Below are 12,569 nucleotides of genomic sequence, written 5' to 3'. Positions count from 1 at the left end.
AATTTTAAATTTATAACTATCATATTTTTTTTAAATATACCATTACATTAAAAAAGTCAGATGTTTCCAATTTTTTTTTATACGTGTCTATAAAAAAACTTTCAGTTGTAAGCATTTAATCATTAAAATAATTGTCCCGAAAACCGCTGATAATGTTATTGTGTTCCACTCTTCAATTTCATACTTTGGGCTATTAAACTTTCGATACATTGGTGCGTAAAAAATTGAAAAAGAAAATGGTACAGTTTGGACATTATTGTGCACAAAAAATGTTATGTTCTTACAGAGTAACTAAATTGGCTTTAAAATGAGTTGAGTAGATGAACATGATAGATCATTAAATAATATGGCATTAAGGATGACCATTCTAGAAACATGACGTCATTAATATGGTACATTTTTAGATTTTAATCAGCGAAGCCTCGAAGTGACTCATTTCTATGGTTATCGTCCTTTCGATAATAGTGTCCACAGCCGTCGCCCACTTCAATGTATGGATATGTTGTGTAAAATGCTATGAAAAATCACATATCTCAAAATCTTTGATGACGATGTATGTGTTCGTATGTCTTCTGAAAAAAAAATTCCACTGAAATTTAATGCACTCAAATTTTTAATACTCATTTCTGAAATATGAGATGTTAAGTAAATACCACGAAAGAATGTGCATCTTGTGTGGATCAGAAACACACACGAACCTGTAAATTTTTAAATTGATCTAGATCTCTGGCAGGTAAATTGATTTATATTTATATAAATTTGATACAAATGTAAAGGATAAAAAATCAATTTAAAACATTTTTGCTAAAATAGTATAAAATGAAATGTATATTATTAAAAAAAAAAAAAAAAAGGAAGTTATTTCAACAAAATTTGCAAAATGCTGATTTTTAAATGAAGCGATGAAAAATCTTTATTAAGCTTAAAACGTCAGTTGAAATTTTCCAGTTTTATAATCACTTTTAATTTGCTGCCGGTTTGTAATTACCATTTATAATCACTTTATACGTTTGATTTCTTTGACTGTTAATGTAAAATTTACACTCACTCTCTTCGAAAATGTTTCATTTCACCCATGTTCAGACGCCACCATTTGCTGGAGATGGGCTGCAAATTCAGATTTGTACTTTGCATTCAAAGCTTTTCATTCCAACACCTTCTACAACATGGAACCTTGCTTTGTATAGTCTACACGTCCCACAAATAATTTCGAACCCGATATATAAGACTCAAAACCAATTCAACATTTTAAAATGCTATACAAAGGGAGGAAACTACTGATATCCCTGTTTTCAAACCATATCCTTCATTAAAGTAATAATATTAATGAAAATAGTTTTTCATGGATACATTGTCATAGGAATTCTTAATTATAAATATTAAGTTGTATCGTTTCATAAGTTGAAAACGTATGATCACTCAAAACTTAATTTGCAAATAATTTACAAAATCAATTTGAAATAAAATTCCAATTTTATCATATATTCTTTGAGTGTTTTGATGGAAAAATACAATGTTATTTTATTTTGAAAATCATAAATTTACCTTTATATTCATTTTGCAATATGATTTTTATCACATGCGTGTGGTGGTTATTTTTTCTAAAGGACTTGACATGCACTTATATGTTCTGTCAATATACAGTTTTATAGCCGATACAGGTCACTTTCAAATAAATCAATGTCACAAGGATATAAATAAATCGTTTAAAGTCAACATAATGAATGTTTTATAACCAATACAAATATATATCTTCTTCATATCTTACATACGTCTTGCTTAATACAGATTGTTAGGTGATTATTTATAAACTGAATTGAGTCGCTGAGTGGCGCATGCGCAGAGGTTAGAGTCTGCTCTAGAGTTACGAAGTAAGGAGTTGATCCTTATGTCATGGGTTCGAATGCCACTTTGGGACGTCAAGATTGATCCTCCAGATGAGACCGTACATACCGAAGTGTGTTGCAATAGGTGCCGGCACGAAAATGATCCCTCACTGCTTAATGACTGTAAGTGTTGAGTATATCTGGCAAGTGGTGGCGCATCCATATGAATAAAAAGATATCTCGAGAAGGGCGTTAGTCAACGATCAATCAATCAAACTGAGTTGCTTACAAAAAGCGTAATCAAGAACAAGATTTAATGGTATCCTGGTTAGTGCAATTATAGTTCTACGTAATGATTCTTGAATTCTTTAATTGGGTCAAATGCCGATTGACATTTTTCATACAATTTCTCAGTCCACTATTTATACACTGAATTTTCTATATCATGGCCAGGAGAATATATCGAATGCTCACTCCATGGCATCTGACCCAACCCCCAATAATTTTAAATTCGTGTTTGCTCTGCATCTATTTTGTATTGTTTTATAGACTTTTGATCTTGAATGCTGTTTGTTATCTCCGTATGTTTCATTTTAAAATTCTAATTAATAAATACTTACAAATTCGCAATGATAAAATATTCAACAAGGATAGCCAAAACATTTTGCTTATGTCTGTTTATAAATTATATAGATATACCGTTAAACTAACTAATCAGGAGCAGACCAAACAACGGCCTCCTTAAATCAGATTTGGGACTACGTGAAATGCAGGAGTGAGCATTCCATGGGAACGGGTCACTCCTGTTGTCTGTTGTGCTAATTGGCATGGAATAACGCAGAAAAATATGTAAATAAGGGCGTAACAATTAATATGAACAACGTCACTCAGCGCTTTACTTGCATGTGTAATGATAAATTGTATTTGCTTAAAAAATTCTTGATTCGACCATTGAACTTACAAAATGAGGACTTAAAACGAAACTGCTGATATTCTTGCTTCCTTTATAAGGAAGGATATTGAGATAACGAACAGTATTCAATCTCAAAGTTCATAAAACTATACAAAATGGGAGCAGAACAAACACGGACCTCCGAAACATCAGAAGTGGGATCAGGTGCCATGGAGGAGTGAGCATCCCCTGCTGACTGGTCACACCTTCCGTGTGCTCCTTGTCATGATCAGGAAATAACGGAAAAATCCGTCGTCAATTCAGTGTATAAATAATTGACTAACAATTAGATGAAAAACGCCAGTCAGCATTTGACTCAATGATAACTTGTATTTGCTGGCAAGGTCATGGTATTGATCTTAGAACTTACGAAATGATGACTTCAAACGAGACTGCTTGTCAATAATTCACCTCGTTTTAGAAACTGTTCATACGTAGAGCATGCTTTTGTGTATCGAATCAACTGAGACATATATATACATGTACTCCGTATGCAGGTGATGAAGGGATATTGCTGCATAAGTAAGGGAAGTTGACGATAGAAAAGTTAATGTCATCAGGTTTATCCTATAACTTGGTTGTTAGATTACCATTAACGTCTTTTTCAAGTAAAATATCCAAGTATGAAACAGATGTGTCAGACTCTGTGGTATCTTATGTCTCAAGCTCACCAGCATATATCAATAACTTATTTGTCAGTAAGTTTTGTACGTAAAATGTAGAGCATGTTGAATAAATTGAAAGACATTAACCCTGTATGCGGGTTATAAGAAGATGTTACAATTGTTGAATACCGAAAAAAATTAATTTGTCGTCAGAGATCGGAATTCAGCCAATCTGGGAAACAAAAAGCTTTAAATAACCACCTGATACAACTCATCATGGATAGTATCTTCCTATACTTGAAGCTCATCAGAAATATGCATATCTTCATATCTTAAAGGCATAGCAATAATCGATTTTCTCGATTACACAAGTAAAACACAGCATTTTAAAATGCACGGGTATTTTGATAGGAACCCATAAGCAAAACAAGTGCATTAGCCACAAGAATAACCTGATTCCTTTGAAGAATAAAAGGTCGTTTAACCTTCAAATATCCTGAAAGCAGATAAAAATACAAAATCGATTCATGGATTGTTTCATACCATTTATTTGGCCTGTTTTATTGAATTGCATAAATATGGATATTTCCATCTGACTCATCAATACATAGGGCTTCCAGTGGATGTGATTGGTCAACGGGGGATGCTTTATCCTCCTAGGCACCTGATCCCACTTCTTAAATCTCCAGGAGTCAATATTTTATCCCCCTTCACAAAGCTGTTTTGTTGAGGATTTTTACCTTTTACATTTTACCTTATATAGATTAAAGACACGCTGAACATTAGCTTGATGTGATGAAGCATATAAAAGGAAGTGAAGCAGCAAATTTGAACCAACTGAAGGACAGTAAAAAGGACAGAGAAACAGACAATTCATACAAAGCGTTAAGACATAAAATCTGAGTTCAAGTTTGGAAGTTTGTTTAAAAGTGTGTCCTTTTTATATCATTTTTTGCATTCATTTACTGTATTCCATTTACTTTTGCATTTTTAATATTGATACAATTTATTGATTTACCTACTATATGAATATATTGTAACATTTCCATGAGTTCTTTTGAAATCAGTTTTTTGAAAGTTTTAAAAGTTTGTAGGTATTGCATATTCGTTTTGTATTTTCAATTCATTGCAAATATTTGTAGAACACTCAAACAATGGTTTTACATTTCTCTCACTGTTGTGCTCTGTTCTTAGATTTGTATAATTATTTTTAGATCTAGCAATGTTCATAATTAATTTTTTGGGATTAAATTCGAAGCCAATATATAGAATGTTCCTGGAAAGTTCATAAAAAGGCACAAAGATTTAAATGTATTTACGATGATATACGTATAAAAGTATTTTATAGTTTGAAAAGATACAAATACTTATCTTACACAATGTAATTTTTTTTTCAATGTTAAAGTAGGCATTCCTCATACAATATTTTGTTTGATATTTCTTACAGCATTTAAACTTTGTCCATATTGTTTTCAAAGAGGATTATATTGATTAAGGTCACAAAAAAAGGTTTTTTTTCTTATAAATTTTATCCATTTGGTAAAGAAATCCCGGACAATTTAAAAATGTCTTTTTATCAAACTTTATCCGATTTATGAAAAAGTACATATATCTGCTGAACAGTACCAGATGAAAATCATGTTGTTCACTCCTATTCATGTTATCATACACTTTTATACTTTTGAAATTATAATTGTTCAACAGGGGATGTTTAATTGTCCTACGTATCTGATCCAACCTCTGATATTTCCATGTGTACATAATGTCATATTCACCAATCATAATTTCATTGGATTTCTGTGATCGCCTATTGTTCCTTATCTTCATATTTTAAAAATTGAAATATTATTTGCAATAACAGTGTGAATTTAAACTTAAATATTAAATTTTTGCCCTGAGAGAAAAAAATTATCACCAAATTACTGTAACCCAACTATTATTCGCGTCATCTTTTATTCGCGATTCCTCAGTTTGAAATCAATCCGCGGTGATTAATTTTCACGAATGAGGAAACGTTTTCTACAAAAACAAAGCGAAATAAATGATTCGCGGCGATTAATATTCGCGACTCAAAGAGGTTGCAAAACTCGCGAATATTTCTCTCACGCGAATAAATGTTGGTTTACAGTATGTCAAGTGTTCTAAAATTGTAAGTCCCAGCATAGTTCATTTGTTTAAAGTTCAATAAAAGGAAAAAAATATTAATAACAGACAATGATTTGTATTACATATGTAAAACAGAAAATCAAAATGATATCCTTGTAGTTATGCAGTGACCAAGAAAAAGATAGCAGAACAACAGCTGCAGAAAGTGGTGGACACAATTAACCAGACACGACGTGGAACCAAAAACGTCCACTTCTTTATCATGACTAAATGGGAAAACGACGTAAGACCTCATTCGTTTTTTTTTTAAATACAGAAAAGTATAAAATAAGAAAATATTTCCGAATAGGGGAAAAAAAATTACTTTTAAATTATAAAATAAAACATTAATATGCCAAAATATATCATTATACCTTTAAACATAAAAATATCATCTAAATGTATTCTTGAGTCAAACTATAGTACTTAAACATGCATGAATGGTCTAAGACAATTTTTTTCTTGGTATAAAATAGACGAGCTTTGATGTGGTCATTGAAATTTCCACTGAGAAGAAATTATCGGACAGAAAGAAATACTGGGAGGACGAGGGATATGAATCGCCGGAAGTGTCCGACATCTACGAAATCAAATCGGAAGAAACATTTAAGGTGCAGAGGTTTTTTCATGCATGCCATCATTTCCCAGACACGAAGTATATAAAAACTCTACTATGAATGCATGATTATTGACAGTTTTACCATTGTTTTATAATGATATTTATACTTACATTAATGCTTTTCAAAAGTGTTGCAAGCATATTATGTCAGATTTTTAGGTATCTCAAATGCATTGAACTTGTGCATGTTTGAGTTTGTTTTTTTTTTGTTTTTTTGTTTTTTTTTAATGGATATATGGAATATTTTAATTTTTTTCAAAAATTAAAATGCAACAGTGTTTTTCCCTTCAGAATAATAAATATCTGATATAAAAATAAATTTTTCAGAATAACTCGTTGTTAATTTACTATTTTCTTACATAGTATCAGCTCCCCCTCAACATTTAGGAATGTTGATATTATACCATTATTTTGTGTTTCTTTTTTTACATTACCCTTTCAGTAGAAATAAATGGACCGTATTACATTGAGTCATTTATCTTTTTCAGATCGAATTTGGAGGAAATGTCTTCGATGATGAATCAATGACCGAAAGAATTTTAGAGTTTCACAAGAAACGAAAAATTAACCATATTGTTACCAGAATCATAACAGACGAAGTGGAAGAACCGAAAATTAGAATGCAAATTCACAGAGGTATTACTGTGCCTTACGAAGAAAAGATAATAGTTATGGAGAATATGCTGTTTTGCTTCCAATCACAGAAAATAAAGGCGGAGAAGAGAGAGAAATTAGAATATTCCAGACTCGCTGACATGGGAGTGAATCTAAAGTTTCCATCACGTAAGTACTTCTTAACCGACTCCATATCCTTGAATATTCAGTTAATTTACCTGCTTATAAGTTTGAATATTAATTATATATTGAAAGTTACTAGTATATTAAAAAAAAAACTACAATTCAAATATAAATTATTGAAAGCTATATTAAAAAAATCTACAATTCAAATATGAACTATTCAAACTATTATTGAATTAATAAAATGACAACCATATATTTTGACTTTACAAGCACCTACACCTGAACCGGGAATAGTGAAGTCACCATCTTTACACCAGTCTATGGAAATCTTAACAGGTATCGCAGTTTTTTTTAAAAACATTTTTTAATAATATAGTATATTACTCCTTTAAAATCTGAACGTTGTATATATATTGACGTTGTAGATTGCTCTTGGTATTAGGAAACAATAATGCTATATTTCTTATAAATGGGATTATTTTCAAGAATATATTTTGAACCTTAATATTTCATTAGGCAGCAGCATAGTTTATCCTACCAGAGTTTTTTAAAAGAGATATATGATTTCTGTAAAGAAATGATTTAAGTCTACAGGTTTTGGGGACAACTCTAACACATATTGATAAATGCTTTTATGTTTGTATTTGTATACCCCAGTTGGTGTCTTTGTCTTAAATAAAAACTTTAAACTTGAAACTCTAATTCACCTTTTCAACGAACATAAGATAATTAGAAAATGAACTCAAAACACAACAATTAGGAACAGCTCGTCATATGTTTTACATAAAAAACTTTTGCTTTTCTTCATTTAACATTCTACAATATAGAAAAATACATACATTATTAACATCAATATAAAAAAAACAACAACAAAAAAAGGGGATGTGCATGTGGGATTCTGTTACACGATCGGCAACGAATTAAACCATCAATGCCTTAATACGTGAGTAATATATTATTCGACCAGTCAGAGATTGGATACACAAATAAAAATCAACACTCAAATACCTGTCGCGTATACTTGTAACGGTTATAAACATATTTATTGGTTTACAACTTGACTTAAGTTGCAAACTTACAACTTAACTTAACTTGCAAACTTTCTTTTTTTTCTGTTTACCTTCCCTAGAACCAGAGGAAGTAGAGCCACAGCCAGCTTCTCCTTCCTCACAACGATCTGTGGAGAGCTTATCAGGTAATAATAGTTTTACTGAATGCATTGTTGATAATACATTGTCATGATTAAAGCGGCGCCTTGCTTTAAAGACACACTTCAACAATACGGTTATTTTGTACCTTTAGATTATAGTATTATTGGCTATAAGTGATTAAAGATGGATGGCTATATACTAGTAATCCTATGGATTCTTTACAGAGGGTTTCACTCTCAAATACACAGCAAGACATTCCATGTGAGCAAACTGACAATTGAATTGTTTAATAGACGAAATGGCGTCAGGTTTTCCAATCGTCATTCCTTATTTTTTCAGCAAAATTTCGCTATCACATACATATGTTGCTTATGAATACATTTAAGTCCCTTACACGTACTTACATATACTTTCTACATTGGATGTATTTTTGAATGGAGATCGACTTCTTACACTTAATTTGATGTTATAGGAATTTTATCATCCATTATATGGGAGTTACTCAACCATAACCTTGTTACAAAATGTTTCCTACCAGTGGGTTGTCTTTTAACTGCATGTACTTGTTTAATTTGTAAGTGTTAGTTTTCTGTTTTTATACTGGATTGGCACTACGAAATGTTTTGTCTTGTGGATTAATACAAAGTTTTCAAGGCGGCTGCGACTTGGTTATACAGGGGAAGCTTCTTAATCCGAATAGCCACCTGATCCCACATTTAAAATTTCTCTTTGTCCATGTTTATGTACTGATTTTTTTTTTACATCTATCATGTTCTGATGACTTGAGATTTAGTTTGTTTTATTACATACATATGTATTTTATTCAGAGTTATCCGAAGAGGCGAAGGAAGAGAACGAGAAATTTAAAAAGGTGGCTGCAAGTGAAAACACTGAAAGTAAGTCATTCTTTCCAGAAATATTTTTGAGGAAATTTGTCAACGAGCAATTTTTCTAAATAAGGAATCATAGATGAAAAAGACGGGTCTAACATACGACGTTTTAGGATAATGATAGGTCTTGATAGATGAATGTTTGAGAACTATCTTTAAATGGAATTCACGGGTTTAATACTAAAATAAATAAAAATGTGAAGATATGATTGATAAATATCAATTTTATCTGATTCAACTTTCAAGTTTTTTTGTTCACAGGAAAAATAATTTCTGAATATTATTTTTAAATGATCATGCAATATTCATAAGAGGAAAATTCAAAATGTTATATTTCAAACGTATACCCACTTTCCTTTTTTTCATTACTTATTTTATTTTGTTCAAATTTCATGCAAATATACAATGTCTTAAATTGTACTTCCTTTTATATTTTAGTTACGTATTCCGTTTTGAACCCTTCCAGCATAAATGCCCTCTGTAAATGCTTTACACTGGACGAAGCTGGTCTGTTTGCACTACAGATGGGTCTCCCAATCTCCATAAAACAGGAACTCTTTGAAGCAGAAAATCCAGCTAAAGAATTAACCTTTAGATTACTTCGTCTTTGGGGAGGATCAAAACATAGTAGAGTGAGAATCAGAAAGTAAGTAAAAACCAGAAGTAAACATTGAATGATGGGTACGCAGTCGTAATACTACGCAGGAAAGTATTTTGTTTCTAGTGTGATTTACAATTTATATTTTCAGCTTAAAATCTAAAAATGCTTCATTAATCTGAGAAAAAAAGTTCATATCACTTTCTTCAGTTTGATACACAATTTTTGTATTTTGATCAAAACAATTTCCGCACTCTTTCATATAGCGTAGATTTAATTCATGTGTTCTCCCCAAGACTTCCATTTTGAGACCTCGACAGACAGAAAACTAATAGACGGGGTCACGTCTAAAATGATCATACATATAAATTCTTGGAAAGGAAATTGTGCATAGTGAATCGATTGTAATAGGTTCTTATTGTAGAATTCATAAAGGATTAATGATCATCAACAGAAATGATCTGGCTGAAATATTTAGTAAAGCCTTCAAAGAGGATCTTCCTTTTCCTGAGAACACAATTACCTCGTCAGTCTTGAACTACTCAAGAACAGATTCAGAAGAACTCGTCTTCTAAACATGTTTGGAGTGTTCTGCACACATGTAGATGTTCCGAGATTGAAAAGAAGGGAACTCTATTTATACAGTATTGTTAGCTCACCTGAGCCGAAGGCTCAAGTGAGCTTTTCTGATCACATTTTGTCCGGCGTCCGTCTGTCTAGCTGTCCGTCTGTCCGTCTGTCTGTCTGTAAACTTTTCACATTTTCGACTTCTTCTCAAGAACCGCTGGGCCAATTTCAACCAAACTTGGCACAAAGTATCCTTGGGTGAAGGGGATTCAAGTTTGTTCAAATGAAGGGCCACGCCCTTATTCAAGGGGAGATAATTGGGAATTAATGAAAATTTAGTGGTATATTTTAAAAATCTTCTTCTCAAGAACCACTGTGCCAGGAAAGATGAAACTTATGGGGAAACATCCTCAGGTAGTGTAAATTCAAGTTTGTTCAAATCATGACCCCGGGGGTAGGGCGGGGCCAAAATGGCCGACCAAAGTTTTTCATAGAAATATATAGGAAAATTCTTTAAAAATCTTCTTCTCAAGAATAACAAAGCCATAATTCATCATATTTATATGGAAGCATGCTCAGGTAGTGTAGATTCAAATTTGTTCAAATCATGACCCCCGGGGGTAGGGCGGGGCCAAAATGGCCGACCAAAGTTTTTCATAGAAATATATAGGAAAATTCTTCAAAAATCTTCTTCTCAAGAATGACAAAGCCATAATTCATCATATTTATATGGAAGCATGCTCAGGTAGTGTAGATTCAAGTTTTTCAAATCATGACCCCCGGGGGTAGGTCGGGGCCAAAATGGCCGACGAAGGTTTTACATAGAAATATATAGGAAAATTCTTTAAAAATCTTCTTCTCAAGAATGACAAAGCCATAAATCATCATATTTATATGGAAGCATGCTCAGGTAGTATAGATTCAAGTTTGTTCAAATCATGACCCTGGGGGGTAGGGAGGGGCCAAAATGGCCGACCAATGTTTTAGATAGAAATAGGAAACAGGAAAGATGAAACTTATAGGGAAGCATCCTCAGGTAGTTTAGATTCAGGTTTATTCAAATCATGAACCCTTGGGGTAGGGCGGGGCCACGATGGCCGATCAAAGTTTTATATAGAAATATATAGGAAAATTTGTTAAAAAATCCTCTTCTCAAGAATTATCAAAGGCATGAATGATCATATTTATATGGAAGCATCTTCAGGTAGTGGAGATTCTACTTTGTTCAAATTATGACCCGTGGGGCCACAATGGCCGATCAAAGTTTCACATAGAAATATATAGGGAAAATCTTTTTAAAAATCTTCTTCTTTGGAATAGCAAAGGCATGAATGATCATATTTTTATGAAAGCATCTTCAGGTAGTGTAAATTCAATTTTGTTAAAAGCATGACCCATGGGGGTAGGGCGGAGCCACAACATGGAATCCAAGTTTTACATAGAAACATGTAGGAAAATCTCTAAAAATCTTATTTTCAAAAAGCAAAGCCACAATTAGTCCTATTCGTATGGAAGCATAATCAGGTAGTGTAGATTCAATTTTGTTCAAGTCATGACCCCTGGGGGTAGAGTGGGGACACAATGTAAGTTGAAATGTAAAGGGCAATAAAGCCACAGTTGTCAAAGAAATATGCAAGCATCCTTAGTTAGTGTAGACTCGAGTTTGTTCAAATCATACCCTCTTCCTTTCAAGGATTGTTTGGGACCACTATTGGGTTTCAATTTTTTAATGATAATTAAAATGAATTATGCTTTTTTTCCCAGCCACAATGCTCAGGTGAGCGATGTGGCCCATGGGCCTCTTGTAACAATTACTAGTATTTTGAAATTCTTCTTAAAATTTCCTTTGTGTTTTCACCATTATATATAACAAAAATATGCTTTTAGACTTGTTGTTTAATGTCACGTTCAATAACAATAAATGAATTCTATTGCTCTTTTTATTCGTTTTTCTTCATCTACATATTGTTTTATTGCTGAGCTAAAATTGCCATCTCCTTTTAACCTTAGCTCTAATGAAGAAGAGAAAAGATTGTGCTGAACGTTAATGTCGGATTCAATGTTTGTATATGTTTTAAAATAATGTGTAAATTCATTTACATGAGACTTAAAGTCTTAGATAGAGCAAGTTACATTAAATATGCATCCCTCTATAACAATATTAGGGATTATTTAAAAGATTCTAAACTAATGTCATCAGTATAAATTCGCTTGATGTACTCGATGAATTCCAAAACATAACACATAAGTAAGCATTTACTTTTCTTTCTAAAAAGCAAAGTATAAATCATAAATTTTACTTTTGAAATAAATGTTTATGTGTTGCAAGCAATGAATTCACCAGGAAACATAACCTTAGATAAAAAAAAAATACCTTCAACATGTACCTGGGTCTGGCGAAGAACGTGTGATATGATCATTTGTCTTCCGTATAAATTAATCGTATTATTACACTCATGTGACAGATTTACATGA

General features: G+C 32.1%; 1 protein-coding gene across 1 annotated transcript; it reads left to right on the top strand.

Moving 5' to 3' along the window:
* The first annotated feature begins 5,065 nt into the window (after positions 1-5,065).
* On the top strand, positions 5,066-11,576 carry LOC134231681 (uncharacterized). The gene is made up of 8 exons (XM_062713658.1): positions 5,066-5,772; positions 6,005-6,139; positions 6,636-6,930; positions 7,159-7,224; positions 8,018-8,083; positions 8,867-8,935; positions 9,368-9,575; positions 9,952-11,576. The coding sequence occupies exons 1-8, from the start codon at positions 5,752-5,754 to the stop codon at positions 10,100-10,102; spliced, it is 1,011 nt and encodes a 336-aa protein (XP_062569642.1). The 5' UTR covers positions 5,066-5,751; the 3' UTR covers positions 10,103-11,576.
* Positions 11,577-12,569: the final 993 nt, after the last annotated feature.

The sequence above is a fragment of the Saccostrea cucullata genome, unplaced genomic scaffold (assembly GCF_032062105.1).
Source record: "Saccostrea cucullata isolate Sc308-1 unplaced genomic scaffold, CSIRO_AGI_Scuc_v1 ctg4352, whole genome shotgun sequence".
Lineage (NCBI taxonomy): Eukaryota > Metazoa > Mollusca > Bivalvia > Ostreida > Ostreidae > Saccostrea > Saccostrea cuccullata.
This window is presented reverse-complemented; position numbering and strand designations above follow the sequence as displayed.

Coding starts and splice junctions, on each gene's coding strand:
- LOC134231681 (XM_062713658.1), top strand. CDS start 5,752: ATGACTAAATGGGAAAACGAC. Junction 6,931..7,158: donor GAATCTAAAGTTTCCATCAC/GTAAGTACTTCT, acceptor TGACTTTACAAG/CACCTACACCTGAACCGGGA. Junction 8,936..9,367: donor TGCAAGTGAAAACACTGAAA/GTAAGTCATTCT, acceptor TTTATATTTTAG/TTACGTATTCCGTTTTGAAC.